At 40.6% G+C, this 21,362-nt stretch overlaps 1 protein-coding gene across 1 annotated transcript in view; it reads right to left on the bottom strand.

The window, feature by feature from the left end:
- The window catches only part of LOC114786953 (neurexin-2-like), a 384,882-nt gene that overhangs the window by 295,934 nt on the left and 67,586 nt on the right, over positions 1-21,362 (bottom strand). Inside the window, exon 3 of the mRNA XM_028974592.1 lies at positions 724-741. Coding sequence (XP_028830425.1) covers positions 724-741 — 18 coding nt within the window. The remainder of the gene's footprint in view (positions 1-723; positions 742-21,362) is intronic.

Here is a 21,362-nt window from a genome sequence, read left to right as displayed (position 1 = left end):
ACACCTATGCCACAGATGCATTATATACAAGATCTAAACACACAGACACACACTCTCAAAATCTGCGTTGCCATGGCAATTTCCCTGGTGAGCCCTATGCCTGCAAGAGGCAATTCATCTCTGCACACTGCAGATAGGGGGAACACAGCGATACCTCGCTCTTATCCCCAGATGTGCAGTGGAGAGCAGTGGCCGGATCATGCTGTCTATCAATTATTGAGTCCAAATCTGGCAGAAGAATGGCAGCTCTTGTGACTCTTCCAGCGGTGCCCACCACAGTCACGTTTCCACCCCCATCTGTGACGACATTATGACAGCGTTGCCCTACAGAGCAACCTAATCCCAGCACTACCTCAGCCCCAGTGTTCAAGGGCCTCATTTCATTGAAATAAATCAACCAGGAAAAGTAAAGCATGTCAAAGCCAAGACATTCATCACACACTATCGCTTATCCTTCAAAATAAATGCTGTTCCGATAACACAGCAATGAAAAAACTAAGGAAGGAAGGGAGGAAAACAGAGAAATAAAAAAGTGTTTCTTTTTTATTACGTTAAGAAGCAAAACATGGCCCCTCTAGAGTCATCACAACCGCAGTCCAAACTGACAATGCCCTTTGCGAAACGTAGAATACAGCAAATAGCAGCCAAGAGTGGCATCCAGCAAAGAGCCCAGTTCTGAGGAAGCCATCTTAGGCCTGAAGAACAAAAAAACGTGTGCCTTACCTTCAACAGCATACTCTTCTGAATACGCAGCAGGCAAGATCGAGGGAGGGAGCAAGACAGCAGGGAAAAAAAAGAGAGAGAAAAAAATGCATAAGTTAGATCCAGAATGGAACTCAAAGCAGATACAAAGCAGAGCTGAATCAATACATTCCAAACATTGAATGGCTGCACCCGTTGCTTTCAACAACAAAGGAAGGATGTATGTGTGGCGACAAAATGATTCTGCCTCTTCAATAGGACAGCAATTCTTTCAAGACATTAACAAATACTTTGATAAAGGTAAAAAACAAACAGATACAATTGACATGCAAATGAATACCCTATATATTGATCCAGTCACACTTGGCTTTTCATTTGCTTTGCTTTTTCATTAGGTTTGTCCATTCCCTGAATGAGATCTCCACTTTTCCTGGACACAGCACTTCCTCCACTGAGCTGCCCTCTTCCATCCTTAATATCCTTTTAACATCCAAAATGAATTGTCTCAATTACTTGAAACCCAGGAGGGGGAGGAGGGAAAGCATTCTGAACAGAACTCATCCAAGAAGCAATTTACTGACAGAATAAACACATTTGGGGACATTACCATCAATCTGGCAACAATTAAATCCTGTTTAGCCTACAGTTTTAAATTCATGGTTTGAAATGCTGAAATGAAGTGGTCCATGGCCAACAAATGGTGTATTTTGAAATAGTCAGAAAGTAAAAATAATCAGACATGTTTTAATTAACTGAAATAAATAAATCTACAGGGGAAAAAAACTGTCCGATTGGACGAAACAATCATGCAAAAAAAATTATCATCTGCCATTTTTACTGAATAATGCAGAGACCCAGATGCTGCCTGCTACCATCTACAATCATTGCTAAGCTTAAAAAAAAATGAATTGTGAAATAGAAAAATTGCCATTTTTTTAACATTAAGGTTTTATGGCATGTACAGATGTTTAAAAGTTAGAGATGCACCATTGAGGTCCCAGCATGACTGCTCTGTGTGTCTCCTCTGAAATGAGGTCACCTGCTGACTGCATGGTACCCCTGCTCATATTGTGCCAACGGCAGGACCGAGCATGAAAGTATGTTTGTGATTTATGAAGTTGGTACAAACTCATAAGAATGAAAACAAACAAAAGTGTCATGACAATTTCATTTTTTGTTTTTTTTTGTAAACATCTGAATATATGTAAAAAACAATGATCAAAATTACACAACAGTTCTCAACATCTCAAGTAATTTAATGAAAACTTTACTGAGTGTTTTAGGCATTCCTTGCCAGTATTCTCTGTTCTGATGACTTGATTTCAGGTAGTGGAGACCATGATTTATCAGAGTGGCAATTATGAGACACGTGAAGCTGTTACTAGTCTCAATACACCTATGTCTTCCCTCAATACACCTATGTCTCCCCTGTTTTTGGCCCTCATGCCTGTATTGTTTGTGTGTAAATAAAGCCCTGTATTCCCAGTATGTCCTGCCTGTGCGCTTAACCCCCCCCCCTATTTGAATGAATATAGCGCTGCAGAACTTCTTTCACTATTCACTTCTTGTGTATTCACTTTATCTTGTGTTATTTGTGCTACATATGTCTGTCCTATATGAGTTGATTTTTGTACATGTATATTGTACATATGGGACTTGCTCCTTATGTTTGTGCTTTGTGATGGTTTTCATATCTTCTTAATAGTATAAATGTATCATTGCCATGTCCTGTCCTCATCAGCATGATTTGTGTTTTACCCTTGATTTTTTGTTTGTGTAGTCCATGTGCTAAGCTAATTCATAATAAAATCCTGTGTTAGTGAGATGTGCAATTTTTCCTTCCTGCCACACGATCATGACCAGATGGAATGGTCATTATAGCCCCATAGCAAACAGGGAATGTTGAGAGGACAGCAGTAATAATCAAATTTTACCTTAGAGTAAGTATAGAAATTGTGCATGTCATTTAAAACTATTTTTTGGGGGGTCATAAAAGCTGGTTGTTTCCAACACCCTGACAGAGCCCATTCTGAGACACTGGGCTCAGGGCAGTCCAGGGTGCGGAACTCACCCAGGCTGCGGTGCCAACCCACAGCAAGGCACACACACCATGCACACACCTATTCACTAATACACTCACACCTACAGACAATTTAGAGCTACCAATTCACCTTGTGTGGAGAACACCAACTTGGAGATTCAAACTCACAACCTTGGAGGTGTGTGGACACGCACCTCTGCCTAAGTTGTTCACAGTTGAGATTGTCATTTGGAACAACATGCCTACCAATGAGAGTGAATGTATTGTGAGCAACCTGAGATCCAGCACCCGCAGGGCTTGTTTCAGTCGTGTGACATTTCACGTCATGTTGCGTTAGCATTTCACTCTCTGTCTTCCACCATAAAAAAAAAAAAAAAAAGTGTCTACAACACAATTGTTAGCAGCTGACACAGCGCCGATTAATCTTCAGGTTTCTCACACTGTCAACAGGGAAATCCTGCATCCCAAGAGAGCTGGAATCACAACATCCTAGGAGGCCAAATAAATGGAAGACAATTAAGGGTATTAATCGGGTAGAATGCCACAGAAGACTGACTGGAGCTTCTTTGAAGCACCTAGTATTTGAGATTATTTTCAATGAAGAAAAAAGAGGCAAAGGAGTGCTGTTTTGAAATGGAAATTCCTCTTAACGTCAATGTTTTATCAAGCTGACCAGACCCGATTACTAGCTAGCTTTTTGGAATGTCAATTTAGTATGGAATCCCAATTTGGTTCCAATTTTGGCCAACCAGTGAGCCCTACCAAAGCAACCCATATATCAGAAAACATTTCCCGCATCTTCTGTGTTTTCCCTGTCCCCATTGGCAGCACAAACACATTCGATATGTCAGATTCTGCACCTTGGGTCACTATCTTTGATGGCTGCTCACAGGGGGCAAAAAACCTGTTGCAACACCAGAATAAATGGTCTGTCATGCTGACAGGCTCAAAAAATAATATTAGAACATTAAACAAACTGCAAACCTCAATAGCAAAGGTAGTGAAAAATGAAACAGAACAGGAAATGTCTGGAAGTGAAATGAACCGAATTCAACAGCGATGGTAGGGGGTGGGTATACAGACAAGTAAAGCTTGATCCTTCCTCGCTCTTCCCTTAAGGGTTTTGGAGGCAAATGAGAGAGTTTTTCATCTTAATCCTGCCAAGCCAAATAACGGATTTGCCATGGAGAGAGTGCTACATCTCCTGCAAACACACACAGCCCTTGCACATCATCCATTCTTTCACAACAAGCTGAAACACAGAGACAAAATAGAAAAGTCAGTGATGACCTCTGAGTCACATTTTACTGTTGTGGTCTTTACTTTGGTCATTCTGCAACAAAATCCATAGCACAGCCTTGAACTTCAAATGCAACCTGCATTAAGTGTGCAGGTGTGCAATAAAAATATATATATAAAATAGTTCAAATTGAAGTGGCAAACGAAATCCAAAGCAATGAGGTACAGTATGATTTTTGTAGATACTCAAAATTGCAAAATGTATTAAACATAGGTGATGTGCAAAGCTCCCAAAGGTGTCAAGTCAGCCTCAACAACCATTTTGTCTGAATTGTTTTGTGCTAATTACTGGGCTACTCTCTACAGTTTCTGATAACGGGCCACAGTCGCTTACAACTTACAGTGTACATTTCACAAAAGAGACTGACCTCCAATTCCAACTAAGTGAGTGTGATACCCAACGTAAACTTGTATAGACAGGTTAGGAAACCGGGCAAAGGCCAGAGGATGGTAAAGAGCTGGTGGATAGGGGAGAGACTGATGGAAGGTGAAGGGGAGGTTAATAACTTGAGAAATGACAGAGAGCTTTTCATCTCCTTGTGTCACACAAGTACGAAAGACCAAAAACTGTGTCTGACACCATTCTAAACTGAGGCCAAAACACTCGGTGAACAGGGGGCTAGTGGGTGGAGCAAGCAAAAACACAAGATTATAGGAAGGACGAAAGGGACAATTTACTCCTTATGTACAGATAAACAGGGGAGTGTGTGTGGCCATTAAAAATTCCACTTATCTAAGGTTCTTAAATAAATATGATCTGTTTTCACGACGGTCATTTTCCATAGCACCTATTGATTTGGCTTTAAATTCCTTCTGCTTCAGTGTTAACCCATTTGTTATCAGGTTTCAGGTGATGCGAATGAGATAAAGCCTAACAACTGCAGATAGGACTGTAAACCACATACGAAAATCTCTTTGCCAATCTTCCTACACCACAGGAAGGTCAGAGTGACACAGAAACAATGTTCTCCTTAAAGTCAGAGAGAATCTGCTAAATAACTATTAAGTGATTATTACAATTATTGTGGAAACTATCTGGAAGATTTAAGAAAAATATTGACTGGTTATTTGTAATTCAAATCTCTGAACAGCATCAGAACATTTTAAGCTCCACTATAAGAAAAAAAGGTCCAAATGAAAAACATGATTGGATTAATGAGTTATGCAACATGGTTGTCTTTGCATGTTTTGGTAGACTTTATGTAACCATGCAGTTATAAAACACTCATAGCTAAATGAAATGCTTTGAACTTTCAGTTAATCTTGCAATCAGGTGCACTTGAGTCTTATTGTAATGACTTTCAGCCTTTATACATATGAACATACTTATACATATATTGCAGATGTTAGCCAGTTAAAAACCATAGTGTTCCAGCCATAGGTTTCTGAGCATATTTCAACAGACCTAAATAAACATAAAATGACAGATATTTTCAAAATGCATTTCCACACGCTAATCATACGGCCACTGTGCTACTGAGAGTGTATGCCAGTTTTTCACAATGTACTTGATGCATAGACATTAGACCTGACAGAAAGGTTGGACAAATACATTGTCAAAATTAAAAACAATCTGCCAATCATTAAGAAGACATGTCTCAAGTCTTCTGATCATGTCGTCCAAACTGAATTGGACATGATTAAAACCCTTCATAAGACAGAATGTGCAGCATTCAGGTGTTTGTTTCAGTTTATATGATGTTTTCTGGTCATTGTGGCACTGTGTTTATTAAACTAAGTTTCATTTTCAAATGTTGAGCATTTGCATCAGTGGCACCTTGGGATAATGCATAACCCCAGTAACAAATCTGCTCTCTTAACAACTAGGCCACCAATGCACACATTTTTGTAATAGGAAGTGGTCTCTGATTATTTTCAGAAATGTATGAAAAAGTTTATCTGACACTGTATTTTCATGTGCACTCACTACATACTGATTAACTAAACTCCTATGTTTGAATGTTTTAAATGTTTGAAGTACACAATAAACTGCTGAAATGAGCTGCATACTGGATAAACTTCAAGTTTAACTAATGTAGTTAACTAACTGCGAAAAGGCAGCATTAATAACTGATGAATATCTGCTGACTGGTACTATATTTGGGAAGGGCAGTTGGAGATACGGAGTTTGGAACGGGTGGCGCTTTGACAGTTCATCAATGATGGCTGAATATTAGAATCGACACCAAGAACTCACCAGGGAGAGGCAACCTTATCTCTGCAAAATGATAAGGGCAGGTTGTGGGGACAGAGGGAGGAGTGGAAACTCTGAGATGAAAGGATGGCAAGAGGCTTATCTCTTAGATGTGAAATTAGGAGAGAGACTGAGGAAGATGTAGCGAGGAGATGATGGAGCAGGAAAGGGTAAACCATGAAGGATGTTTGGATGCTATAAACTATATCTTTGTAGCCATTCAAAACAAAACCAAAAAAATAAAAATCAAATGAGTAGCAGAAGTAAAAAGTATGAAAAAAGAAGACTTGGCACAGAGTGGGTGAATCTGAAATGAAAGTGCTGTGCAGTCAGCATAACTGCCATATGCATAACCTGGGGAGTCACCCCTACCGCCCTTCATTAGTCTTGTGCGCACTCGTCTCTAACTTTTCAATCAGCATCTCCTCCTTTTTTTCTGCCTTTGGCTTTAGCCTAGCAGACCGAATTTGAAGCCGTTGAATAAAGAGATTAATGCATAGGAAGACCGACATGTCGTCCTCTCTGCTTTTGTGTCCCCTCTTGCTTTTTGTTCCCTTGTCTTATTTAGTAAAAAATCCCAGCAGCCCCATTAAATATTTGGCCAAGTGTGCTCCAGTGTAAATGCTCCCAACTGTCTGTTTCTTTTAATCACTCAGAAAACTTTTGCCGATGATGATCTAGAAACCCATGGGGATTAAAGCACATACACTAGGTTTAAATCATCAAATTAAGCAGAAACTAAATCAAATGTAGTAAAGATTGTGTTTTTTGATGTGGAGGAAGTGAGGCATGGGTGTTAATCTCACTGGAAAATAGTCCCACAAATAGTAGCCCCATAAAAACAGCAGTACCAAGATACCAAGGCAAAGTGTGCAAAATTATGCTTTCAGGTCCTTATGATTGTGGAGGCAGCTTGTGTTTAAGTACAATCCTATGGACCATATACAGACTGTCATCAACTCAAGACTAATCAAAGTGCATTTTGGATATAAGTGACTTGAGAATCAATTTTTGCAAAATATCAGAAGAGCATGAGAGTGTGCTGCATATGTGAAGAGCTGCCTAAAATGTGGGACAACATCACAATTGTGGAAGACTGAATAATGCAGAAATTATTCTGCTGATAGCATTAATCTACAGACATTACATTGGGGAAAAATCATTATACAAGCTTAGACAAGTCAAAAAATTCCTCTACTCCTTTAATTTACGCTGTCGAAACATGGATTCCAGTAAACCCTTGTGATCCTCTCATAAATCGCCAGTCTGATTCAGCCTTACAAGCTTTCCCAGTGTGCGCTCTAACCTGTTAAAATGGTCAAGTCAATAAAATCCTTTTCAACTGTAATGAATTGAGTAGTGGAGACTGTAGAGGCAGATTTAGTGACAGTTGTTGGGGATCCTTGATTGTGTTAGGATTGAGCCGGTGAGACAGTCCACTAACACGAGGGACAATCTCGCCGACAGTTTTATTAAGGCAAACAACACAAGTCTTTTAAGGTTGCCAGTGTTACATTTCCTAAAGGGTAAAATTAGCATGTGCCGCCTTGCCAGCTTATTTTCACTGCCAGAAAAACACATGTGTTAGAGAGCAGTCATGTTCCTGTCTGAAACAAGGTAACCTTGTTTGCCCTCATTTTTAAAAAATGTACAGAGATTAATGCACACAATCATTTCGCAAATGTAACAGTAATGATGCAACACCTTTCAGAAAATATGTGTGTTTGAAACTTTGTTTCAGTTATCCTGTTATTGGTGTGACCAAGTGACAAACAACACTTTAAGGGGTCCTGAAGGAAGCAAATACAGACATTGTAATCCAGGTAAGGTGCTAGAGCCCTCTTAGCCAAACTATTAACCACAGGGCAATGGAATCTGCAGAACGGCATAATAGAGCCGATTACAGCTCTCAGGGTCAAGAGAAGCTAATACGACTTTGTCTGGTTCCTTGTGTCGTGAACGTGAGGTGAGGGCTCTGACTGGGGATTTCAGAAAGGAAAAAAATTGCAGATAGAAAAGAACAAATACGCACAACTCTGATACAGATTATCACATGTCTCCACTGACAACACATTTCCATGTATTGATTTACTTGAAAAACCTTTCAAATGCTTGGCTATAATTCAGAATTAAAGAGAATTAGTGGAGTGTATATTGAGTAATGTATAATAATATAGCTTTAGCAGTAAACCTTTTGAATGACCATGTCGAAACATATAACTATATAACATACACACACACACGCACGCACACACAACGAAGCCAAATAAATTATGAAATACAAGAATAAATCCCAATTTAATTCAGTTTGTACTTGTCCCTTTTAAAACCCGTCTACAAATCTTGATCCCATCAACTCAAATTATATACAAACCAAGAATAATCATCCCTCTCTTCTGTTAATCCCAATTTCATGTCAAATTCCAGGAATCTCCAGACAGACCTCCTTGCATGACTCAGGACTGTCAGTTCTAGCATGTCAGAAGGTAGGTTTTCATCCAAATTTTTGATGCAAAAAAAGAAGAATTAATTGAAAAATTAATAGTAATTTGGGCATAGAGATGGCTTCTTTCAGAAAATGCCATCAACTGCAAATCAAACCCAAGTGTACCCCTGCCATAAGTGGTCGTCACTCACCAAAATGGATTTTAGTTTGACAATTTAATACAATTTAATTTGTGATAGCATATTGTGTTAATTGCCCACACATGTGCTTTTGCTTTTCACCTTTTTCTTTTTTGAATTTGTCCTCTGAAATATATTAGTTTGCATTGTTATTGCCAGATTGAGACAAAAGGGACTGTTGGAACAAGGGAAAATTTTAAATATTTTGAAATAAATTTCCAGCATAACATTGATAACACTAAGGACATTTTTTCACTTATTAACAGGGTTTTTTTTTTTTTTTAACAAAATTGCTTACAGATTAGGTAAGATTTAAGATTTTCACTACTCTCTTACATGTGACTGTTACATGTAAATTATCAAACGTTTCTATGCTAAGAAAACAAGATCAACTTTTGCTAAATATTACATTCTGTGTATGCATACAGTACAGGCCAAAAGTTGACACATCTTCTCATTCAATGTGTTTTCTTTATTTTCATGACCATTTACATTGCTAGATTCTCACTAAAGGCATCAAAACTATGAACTATGTACTTAACAAAAAAGGTGAAATAACTGAAAACATGTTTTATATTCTAGTTTCTTCAAAATAGCCACCATTTGCTCTGATTACTGCTTTGCACACTCTTGACATTCTCTCGATGAGCTTCAAGCGGAAGTCACCTGAAGTTTGTTGAAAGTATGCGACAAACAAACATATAGGAATCTACTTTGGGGAAGGGGAAGTGGAAACAGGGAAAGGAATAGAAGAAAACAAAACCAAAACTACAAACATATGACCCTGAGTCACCCATCTCTACCTCACTGATGCTGTATGCAAGCAGGGTATCATTGTCAGAAAAAAGGGTAGAGGCCTTTTCATTTGTTGATTCAAGGCAATTTAGTCCTGTGGAGAGCAGTGAAAGCACATCATTTGAAAAAGGCTAAGTAAGCTATAATAAGACCCTTATCCTGCATAAACGGCAATCAGATGATGACCAGGCATATCAGTCAAGTCAAGTCAAGTCAAGTCAACTTTATTGTCAATTCTGCCACATGTACAGGACATGCAGAGAATTGAAATTACGTTACTCTCTGACCCATACAAGTAACATTAAATACAAAAACAGTAACAGTAACGAATACAGAGTATAAATACAATTTAAAAAGAAAGGCACAATATACAATTTTAAAAACACCATATACAAATAAGGGCACATGGTGGAGAGTGCAACATCAGGAGAGTGCAAAAACCAATAGTGCAACAGAGTTTAAGTTTAAAGTGACGAAGTGAAAGTGAGGTAGATGGCAGACCAGAGCTGCACAGAGTGACTGGTGCATGGTCAGTTTGTGTGAGTTAGAGTTCAGAAAGTTTGTGGAGCTGAAGAGGGGAGTGAGGGGAGTGGGGGCAGAGCTGGAAGGCCAATTGATGGAAGGAGACAGGTCTGTCTCCTTCCAGGTCCAGACAGGTCTGTAGGTCTGTACATGAATTTAGTTTTACTACAATAGTATGATTTGTATTTGCTTTCTTGTTCCTCAACGCAATCTCAGAGTGGATATGAAATGTTACCATGTAGATGTTATTGACTGATGTCCTTCAAAGACCGAAGACCAGGTTCTAGCATTTAAAAACATTATTGTAAATAGCAATAAAAAAACACACACACACCAGAGTACATATCGGACACAAAAGAAGAACTTCTTTCCTTGGTCTCAGTTCAGCTTGTTCCCAAAATGATTGTTTTTCTAATTAAAAATCCACATGCATTGATTCAGGCTTGATTTGTTACACCAACACTGCAGCTGGATGACTGCTGAAAGCATGGCATTGAAGGGGTGATATTTCATTCACTGTTTTTACCGCACAATTGGTTCACTTGGGGGATATAAAGTACTGCTTTCAGCTGAGCTTCTTGCCTGAGGCAGCACAGGGGCTGGAAGTCATGTTTTTTGGATTGTAAACCCAGTGCCTCTGATGTGTGCCACTTGCAAAGATTTTGCCCTCAGCCCCTCTCTTTTCAGACGAAAGGTCAGTATAGTGACCTAGCCTCAATTCCTCAAGTCTGGGAAAAAAAGCACATTAGTGCTGGCAGCTTTGATACTGTTTGTGCATGGGTGTGCGTGTGGGTGTCTTAGAGTGTACATTGCCTGGTGTGTGTGTGTGTGTGTGTGTGTGTGTGATTGAGTGAGAGGAGGGCACTAAATCTGACCTACACAGAAAATGATCAAACACCAGGGACAGCAGAAGGGAGGGACCAAAATTGTATGAATTAACACCACTTCGAGAATCAATCCACGACCACCAGAATAGTAGTGTAGCCATTCGATACCGGCAAATCTGTTAGAAAATCCACTACTATTTGGGACCATGTTCTCTCCGGTTCGGGAAGAGGCCTTAATTTCCCAGCAGGTAGGATATGTTGAGTTTTTGTGGTGGCACAAACAGCACAGGAGGAGACGCTGGTCTGCAAATCCTTCTGCAAAGAAGGCCATCGGTACTTCCTAGCAACAACTTCTCCCATTATGTGCATGCCTGGATGCCCAGTAGTTGGTGTAGTATGGGCCCATTCTATCACCCTCCCACAAAAGCACTCCGGTACATAGGTTTGACCCGGAGGACATCCAGGTCTCCTGGAAGATCTCTTCATCGAGGTCCCACATGACTGGGGCAACAATCATGGAAGGGGGCAGAATGGGAGCGGGTTCCTTTTACGGTCTTGCCTGCAGAATACTGCCGGGAGAGTGTATCCATGCCTGACAAGAATTCAGACGTTTCGCCTGTCTGATGTATTCAAGATTCCGGTGATCAATAAAGACCTCCAGTCCCTCCAGCCGGTGGCGCCACTCCCCCAACGCCACCCGTACAGCCAACATTTCCTTGTTTTCCCACATCATAATTAATTTCGGCATCCATCAGTCTTCATGAACTGAAGATGCAAGGGTGAAGCTCCCTGGGGTTACCATGATACTGTGACAGCCCCCAATCCCACGTCCATAACATCCACCTCCACGACAAATGGCGTCATCTAAATTTGGAGAACCAGTGCTGTGATAAGCCGGTGCTGTGACAACACCACCTTAAATGCTGCAAGAAGTTCACATAAGTCCTTATCTCTTCACCACCCCGCCTCCAGAGTGCCCCACCCCAGTCCAGTGCTGGTCCTGATAACCGTTGCAGGATGGTACTGATCTTCTTCTGGTCTGTTAGACCGGGGACCTCCGTGAAATACAGCTCACACACAAGTAAAATGTCCTTCACCCCACGGGGTCACCTGAATTCTGCTTGGGGAGACTTGAGATCGGGAGCAGGGGGGGCTCTGGGACGAGAGGACCCCCCCCTGGAAGGTGTAGGGCTGGGGATGGAGCTGCTCTGACGGGGGGCTGGGCCAGCAGCTACTGGACTGTGGTGGCGAGTGCGGCGATCTGGTCCTTTTGTGCAGCCACCTCTGCCAGGGAGTTTGCCAGGCGACCCAGCTGCCGCTGATGCACTGCCACCAATTCCTCCAGTGTCGTGGAGGAGTGGTCTGTGGGAAATGGAACTGAAGAGCCATCCATCTTGTGAGAGCCCTTCTTCTGTCACGCTGGAGTCTGAGATATGAAAAGACGATGGACAGCAAGGGGCAAGGAAAAGAAGAGTTCTTTTTGAGGTTAACAAAAAACAGGGGAATGTCCAAAAAGCCTGCAAACCGATCCACCACGCTGTGTGTTGAAAAAGGAAACCGGAAGGGGTTCCACTCGACCCTGGGACTGGTGTTGAGATCGTCCGGGTAGTCCTCACTTACGATCGTTCCTGTGAAATACTCCAATCAGGTTTGTGACTTCTCCACCAGTCTCTTGGACACATACACAAACCAGACACCAGACACGTAGGGGTAAGACTCCAGATGTTGTGTTGGAGAATTGCTCTAGAAGGTGAGCATGTCGGGATGGGCGGAGCCCACGGATGCGACAAAACATCTTGGCTCTCCACCAGCGCCGAACATCAATCAGTCAGAACCCAACCGTAGGAAGGTTAAACGATAACCAAATTATTATTTCTAGGACTGCTGTCAGACGATGCTAAGTGCACAGTCCATTAACAGCTAAAACATATCTAAAAGAATACAAAGACTGAGAAGATAATGACAGGCGTACTGCACTAAGATAAATCTACTTATACAAAACATTCCTTGAGGCCTCTGACATTCCCTCCTTTCAGATGTCCTTTTCAAAGCTTCATAGCTCTTTTCTACCTTGATAATTCATTACATTTGCTCTGTGATTTTATTTAGTTTGCAAAACTATATTTGAGTGCAATTGCTCCTCTGGCCTCACACTGAGAGGAAGCAGCACAAGACTGATGCAAACAGCCCTTTTCTCTTCGATGTAACTCTCTGGGAAAAACACAATTTTGTCGTATTCATAAACTGCCAAATGCTACCAGTGAAGTTGAAATCATGAAATTCAGAATGAATTTCCTTTCCCATTTCTATCTCTGTCCAGTTTCTGCTGACTTCATGACATTCAATCCCCTACAGTCTGAACAGTTGTTCTTTCAGCAAAACAAGCTTTGCACCGTCTGATACTTGTAACAGTCCAGATGGCTTTTAATAAAACATTTTATTGATAGGAATTTTTTACAAGAGAACCCAACCACAAACTGATAGATGAATGCAGACTTTAAGTGTCCAAGGTCAGCCCAGAGGCTGAAGAGTAAACATCAGCTAGCAGAAATGCACAAGCTTAGGTTGATGGTTATCTTCCTAGAGAGAATAAAGCCATCAGGTGGAGTTTCCTTCTGCATAAATAAAGGCTTGTCAGAACACATGAGTTCTGGAGCTCCTACAAGTCGGACTGCACAGTATTCAAGCTCCTCGATGCCTGGCAACTAGCAAGCAGACAAATCCTTTTCTGAAGCCAGGTAGTCTGAGAAAAATTCCAAAAATGGCAGTGGTGGCCTAGCGATTTAAGGAAGCAGCCCCATAATCAGAAGTGTCCAGTTCAAATCCCGATCTGCCAAGGTGTCACTGAGATGCCACTGAGCAAAGCACCGTCCCCACAAACTGCTCCCCAGGTGCCTGTCATGGCTGCCCACTGCTCACCAAGGGTGATGGTTAAAAGCAGAGGACACATTTCATTGTGTGTGCTGTGCTGCAGTGTATCACAATGACAATAACATCATTTTATAAAAAAGTAGAAAATGCATGACTCACAGACTCCCCATCTTCCTTTCTTTCCCAAACATTGATTATTCATGTATACAGAATGTGGACATTTTGTTTCAAACTGCTAAGTGCAGTGATATGTGGTAAGCAAGAACTATAAAAAATGAACTATCCAAACTTTTGTTGGAGTGCAAATTTTTGTTATCCAGAACACAATATAATGATTCACTATGCAAATTTAGTATACTAGGCTTTGAGGCCAGATGGGGTGACTTTTTTTTCTTAGTTCGATACTGTTTTGATTTGGGAATCGGGGTTTGTATGTTCCTCTATGTAATAGGATTTGAAAACATGGTCTGTCAAGATACAATATAACTTTGTCATAAACTGACTGACGGGGTGCTCTGAATCTGCCTCCAGTCCGGATAATACTATGGACTGTGCTCCCAAAATTCTTGAGTGTTTTCAACTGTTATCTGTCATTACTTGTGCTATATGTCCTATGTGTCCTGTCCAGTGTTCCCATGTAATAAATCCCCCTTTAAGTCGAGCGATTGCATCCTCCATGTCCACACTTGCACCTACACTTCAGGATGCAGCTGACTCGTCCAGATCCCAGCTATGCCCCTCAGGTGATTGTCACGCCTGGGCAAACGATAACATTTGGCGTGGACCTGGGCATGAAACTGGCAGACACTCCACAAAAACTACCATGGGGTTGAGGAGCCATGTCACCGTGTCCAAGGCAAGGAGAGCCATTGTGGGTTCAGGACCATGACTGGAGCACCGATCATCTGCAGACCAGAGACATGGTGCCTAGTCCCCCATGTACGAGTCGTGCTTTGGCCTGGGACCATGTCAGCTGAGATGTAAGTGCCTATGTTATATGTTAAGCAATACTCTGTATCTTGAATTATGATTTTAAGTCTCTCAAACCCATCTGTCCACTTGGTTTCATCTGTCTGCCATCATTAAAAATCTATATCTCTCTCACACACTCTCTCCAAGTCAGCCTAAGTTACCTTTACCAACTTTAAGATGGTTATATGTAATGCAGTGATTGGCCAATTAAAAAGCATTTACCTATTTGAGTGTTATTTCCAAATTGCTGAGTCATTATCAGCAGAATCATTCAAGTTTAGTGTTTTACAGAGCATGGATCAGAGTTAAGTTCTTTACCCCCTGGCTCTCTCTCAGCTCCAACGCCCTGCAGCTAAATTGAATTTGGCTCCAAATTTGCCATATAATCTAGTTTACTGTATTTAATAAGAAAATGAAATAGAGACCTGCTATGAACCCTTCTCCCAACAAGGTCTTAGATAGTTAATTGTTCATTGTCAAACAGGACTGGGGGGAAAACCCTGGGAGGTTTCCCATTGCAATGTAATGAGGGCTTCACAATCTACCATTTATCTTTATATGGAAAAATGTACCACTTGCTTTATACAGTCACTGGTCACTTTACTAGGTACACCTGCTCAATTGTTTGTTAACACAAATAGCTAATCAGCTAATTACATTGCAGAAATGCATTCAAGCAATTCACTGTACTCCAGTGTCCTCCACAATAACCAGATCTCCTTTGGGATGTGGTGAAACAGGAGGTTTGTATTATGGATGTGCAGCCTGTTAGTGGCCTGTCTAAAGGCCATATTTTGTTGATCTAATAAAAATATGCATGGATGTGTCCAAGGAAATGTTCTATTTGTTGGTGGAAAAAAAATCTTACCAGTGCAAAGCAAGGAAAGGTTGTCTGAACTCTATTAATTATTCATATATGTTCACTGCCAGATTCCTTTCCTCACCTCCAGGCCACGCCTTTGTCTGAGCTTCTAGCTTCTACAGGGTTTCCAAGTTCAGCTCCAGCAACGCCCCAATCCCCACCAATGCCTGACTCCACCTTCCTCAAGCATGAAAGCAATAATCCAATTAGAATGTCTTACCTCTTCAGCTTTTAAAATATCTATGGCAGCGTTCTATTATAATGGCATATTTACATGATAGACCAGATCAGACCTGCTTGTGTTTGAAGTGAAAATCCACTTATACTTTATGAGTATTACTAATCATAACAAATATACTATTTTTTTCCCTTCCCAAGCCAAAATATAATTTTGAAGACACATGTGTATGGTGCTTAAAAAAATTACGAAAAATCGCTAGTGGATAGTGCAAAACGAGGTGGAAAAATGTATCTTAGATTTTGTTCTTAATATTTGGGTGAATAGTGGGTGATTTATCTGTCTTGTAAATTGCAGCCATGGAAACTGTCTTTTATACTGAGCCTGTTACTGACAATAATGAGTACCATGAAACATTAAAAGGTCTTGACCAAACACAAAATTGCATCTACCAGCTCATATCTTCTATGTAAGGGATTGACATTGTTTTCATCAATAGCGGCTGTCAATATTTGGATGTTCATTGATCAGACCTGAACTTGATTTAAACTTATACTACAGTCATATTGATTTTTACAGTACATTTGTACTAAATTTTTATTTCAAAATTTTTTTCATATATCCCAGACAAGGGGGAGTGTCACAGCCAACATACCACCTCCAGCCCACCAGAGGGAGCAAGTGAAGGGTGTCAGCATTCAGTATAAAAGTGAATTATGGTGAATTCTTTGGTGAATTATGTTCTCAGAAAACTAGCCATCCTTGTAATTTAATTCAGCCTATTGATTCAGCCTTTTTGACAACAACCTTTGCCTGCCCCCTTTGAAATTACAATACGTATAAAAAAAATTAAAAAGTGAATGAATGTCATTGTGATACACAGCATTTAACCCATCACCCTTAGTGAGCAGCGGGCAGCCATGACAGGCGCTCGCGGAGCAGTGTGTTGGGACGGTGCTTTGCTCAGTGACATCTCAGTGGCACCTTGGTGGATCGGGATTAAAACTGGCAACCTTCTGATTTACGGGGCCGCTTCCTTAACCGCTAGGCCACCACTGTCCCTATACAGTATGTATACAGTATGCTACCCCACCTTCCTGCCACCCATAGCCAAGCAGCAGCGCCTGCCTGTGCCACCCAAGACGCCCCTTATGCTGGCTCTATGTAAAAGTATTTAAACACAGAATGCAGCAGGTCATTAGCAGCATAAAGGGAAGCATATTGGAAGCAAAATTAAGCACAAAATTTTATGTTGATATGATTGACCAATGTAATTGTCAATAGCTAATGAATACATTCTCAAACTAAACCTATCATATTCATCAGGCTGGGATAAACCTGGAAAAAAATGACATATCTTTTTTGTCTGGCTGGTGTTGCTATTTTCTTTACATTTATCTAAAGGCCAGAAGGGGCAAAATGCAGGACAGAAAAGAGTAGCTTAGAGAGAATCTTGCCTACATCACACAACACACAGGCTGAATTCCAGTCACCCAAGACCTCTCTTTTATTTAGCAGATCTCATATTTTGTGACAGCTCCAGCAGTTCCTGGACGATGGCTGCCAGACTGTCACTTTGTTGAAGAAGATTGATACGCTCAGCCAATTCTCTGGCTCTTCCTTTAGCTGCTGTACAAGGTAACTAAAGAGCGCAAGAGATACACTAATCAATCATTTATAGAAGCGATGACATTCCTCAGAAAGGTAGATAAGTCTTTCTTTAAAAAACACTAACAAAATAAAAAACAAGAAAAAAGATGCCATAACTGTCTAACCTAGGGTTCTTTCTGAATTCAAACTCAATTTATTTTCATGCGCTTAACTGAAACAAAGTCCTCTGGTGACAACATGAAATACCTTTTAGAAGATAAATACAGTGTTTGGGAAAATCCTCTCCACTAACGATGTTTGCCTTTCCTCTTTTTTATTTGCCCTTGAAGAAATCTAATTTGCAATTCCATATAAATATTATGTTTGCTTTACTGTCATGCACTGGATGACTTACATGAATCCACTGCATTACAGTGAAACTGAAAAGTAAAAGTGAAGTGATTGTCATTGTGAAACACAGTACAGCACATGGTGCACACAACGAAATGTGTCCTCTGCTTTTAACCATTACCCTTAGTGAGCAGGAGGCAGCCATGACAGGCCCCCGTGAAGCATTGTGTGGGGACGGTGCTTTGCTCAGTGGAACCTCAGTGGCACCTTGGCGAATTGAGTTTCAATCCAGCAAGACATCCAATTACAGGTCAGTTTCCTTACCTTTTAGGCCATCCATATGGAATCAGATTTGTGCCAAAAAAACAAACCTCCGTAATAGGGGCAGTGGTGGCCTAGCGGTTAAGGAAGCGGCCCTGTAATCAGAAGGTTGCCGGTTCGAATCCCGATCCGCCAAGGTACCACTGAGGTGCCACTGAGCAAAGCACCGTCCCCACACACTGCTCCCCGGGCGCCAGTCATGGCTGCCCACTGCTCACTCAGGGTGATGGGTTAAATGCAGAGGACAAATTTCACTGTGTGCACCGTGTGCTGTGCTGCTGTGTATCACATGTGACAATCACTTCACTAAAAAAAATAATAATATCAAACAAAAAATAAGACATTGAAATGTAGAATAAGAGGTTGAAATTGTGCTGCTCGTGTTTTTTTAACTTCTTGCTTTTTAGTCACTCCACATCCTTTTACTTTTACACTGCCTGACAATTTGGTAGAGTTTTCTCGTGTGGGCGGGCTTTGCTTCATTGGCCAGCAGGTATTTGAGTGACAGCTCCGTTCCACTGAAATGATGATGGGGAGTTTGGCTCTTTTCAGAGAGCCGTCTCTTGTGGCATGGTTCTTAATTTTTCATCTGTAGCCTCATATTTTAGCCTTACTTGGCAAATATAAATGCTTTGTGTGTTGATAAATCATATTTGCCAAGTAAGGCTAAAATATGAGGCATCCTGAAAACAGTCAAGCCATAGTAGCAACAACCATTTGCTATCACATATGGAATGAGATTTGTGCACAAAATCAACTGCAAGATTAACCAATTGTAGGTATTGATCAAATAAGAAGATTATGATGTGATCCATATGTAATGGCTAATTGCTGTTGCTGCTCTGTATGTTCTTGAAGCCCACGTATCTCGCAGAACTGTGGGGAATTCCATATTCGCAAATTGTACGCACTATGTACTGCATCTGAGAAACATACCAAAGGAAGGCTAGTCTGGATTACACTGGATTACTCACAAATTCAGTGTAACCCAAATTCACAATAAGAGCTAACAAATGTCATTGTTGATTGTCTTAATCAGAAGAAAATTGAATACTGAAAATGTTTAGCTTATTACTGTGTACACTGTATAAAAAACACTGAGGTGAGAAGAGCCAGTTTACCTACCTTGTGTTTAAACCATTTCTACAATGCACGTACAATTCTGACGGCAGCCAGAATCAATTTTCACTGGCTGTCAGGTGCATATCCTTGCACACACACAAAAAAATACATATTTTGTGTATAACCAAATACATTATTGATATTTGGTTATTAGTTTTCAATAATCGTAATAGTTATGTTAATGGTAAATACAGCAATAAAAGCTATACATTCAGTTTCTGACTGAACAATTTGAAAGTCTGAAGATGGTTTTCAATTCACCCTTCAGTCTGCAACAGCACTACAATCCACCACATCTTTGGATTCTTTTGGATTTACTCCACCAAGATATCAGTTCTCCCCATCTGACAGAATCCTCCAGGGGTGATTAATCAGAATCCTGAGATGATAGTCATGACATTCTGACGCACTCACAATTGAGAAAAAGGGGAATTATTGCAGGAGCTGATAAAAAAAGGGAAAAATCTAGCCAACCAACAAATAATCTCAGAGCAGTCATCTTCCTTCTGCTTTCATTTCTCAAATGTCACCCATGTTCATTTGTCAGGAGCAACTCACTTATCATTTATATCTACTGGGCTCCATTTTCCATGGCCTATCAGAGCACAGCAGACAACTAAGGAAAGGCTTTCCTGTTTGTGTGTGTGTTTGTGTGTCGGTTAGTCTGTGGGAGCGATGTCAATCAATTCTCGCAACAGCAGCACAAAGGGTGAGGAGTTCGAGGCTGGATCAGGTTTCTGGTTTCTTTGCTGCCTCTTGAAAGATCACAGTCCGTTCAATACAACCATGAAAGAAGGAAAGTGACAAGCCTGTGTTTACAAAGCCCGGCACGAGCTTTATGCTGCTTAAAAATGTTGATTAAAAACAACATTCACCTTTAACAGAATCCTAAATGTCATGTTTGCATTAGTATTGAAATGCCACACAGTAAAACACATGGTATAGCCACTTTTTTATTTTAATTACCTGTGAAAAGTGTGTACCAGCTTTTAGTTTAGTAGCAGTGATGGACTCTATAGGTAAAGTTTCCAGGTAGTGTGGAATAAAAATTGTGTGTGAAACATTTGGGGTATTTGTATACTTTCTATGAATCCTCCACTTTTAATTCACCTTACCTGAGTCCCTAAAAGTCATATTCAGGGACAAATATTACCATTGTTTATTTACATTGCTAATCTAATTTATTAAACAGTTGTGTTCATGCTCATGACTTATGTTGGTAGTAGGAGTAGTAACAGTAGTAGTAGCAGTAGTGAAATTCAGCAGAGGGTGGCATAACGCAGAGGGTGGCAAAACAAAACTGCCAGCCATACAGGACCTCTTGAGACAGAGCAGTAGGACAAAGATACAGTAAATAATCATATTCTTCATGCTCTGGCCATCGGGGAGCCGGTAAATGAGCATCCATACCCACACAAGCAGAATCAGAGACAGTTTCTAACCTTACACTATCTAGCCATTAGCTATAAAGTTTGTACAAAATTACTGGACAAAGTCCAGTATGTTAAAACCATTGATGTTAAAGCCTTTTATCTGAATTGAGCCCCTTCTAGAAAATGTTTATTTTTTCCTCTAAAAGTTGTAGAAAAAGAAGGAATGGATGCTTCATTCTCCCTGCTATAATTCATCTTGTTTCTCTGACACAACAAACACGTTGTCTTATTGCAGCCTTAGGGGTCAGCTGACACATTAGGAACCAACGTGTTATCAGTCAAAGCAAGGAAACCCCCTAAAGGTCAATACAGTGGTGCAGTGCAGGGATGGTGCTGACAGACAAAAAAAGATAAAATCCCTTGCAAAGTGATGAGAGACAAAGACACAAGAGCCTGCTGACATTTCCTTTGAAATTTTAAGTGATCTTTTTTCCTTTGTTTTTGTAGAACCTCCTTTTTTTGTGCACATACTACAGTTTGCCTTAAAGAAGACCAACCAGGCTCAAACGTGTGTGCACCTACCTTTGATTTCCAAGTTGTTGTTTTAATTCAGCTTTAAGTTCCTTCAAACACAAGGACCTGCTCAGAAGAAGCTTCAAAACACAAAAGGTTGCCTGTCACGACTACGGACTTACGGGGGAAGGAAGCGCAGAGGTC

Source organism: Denticeps clupeoides, chromosome 1 (assembly GCF_900700375.1).
Source record: "Denticeps clupeoides chromosome 1, fDenClu1.1, whole genome shotgun sequence".
Classification (NCBI taxonomy): domain Eukaryota; kingdom Metazoa; phylum Chordata; class Actinopteri; order Clupeiformes; family Denticipitidae; genus Denticeps; species Denticeps clupeoides.
The sequence above is the reverse complement of the archived record's forward strand: the minus strand, read 5'-3'. Positions and strand labels throughout refer to the sequence as shown.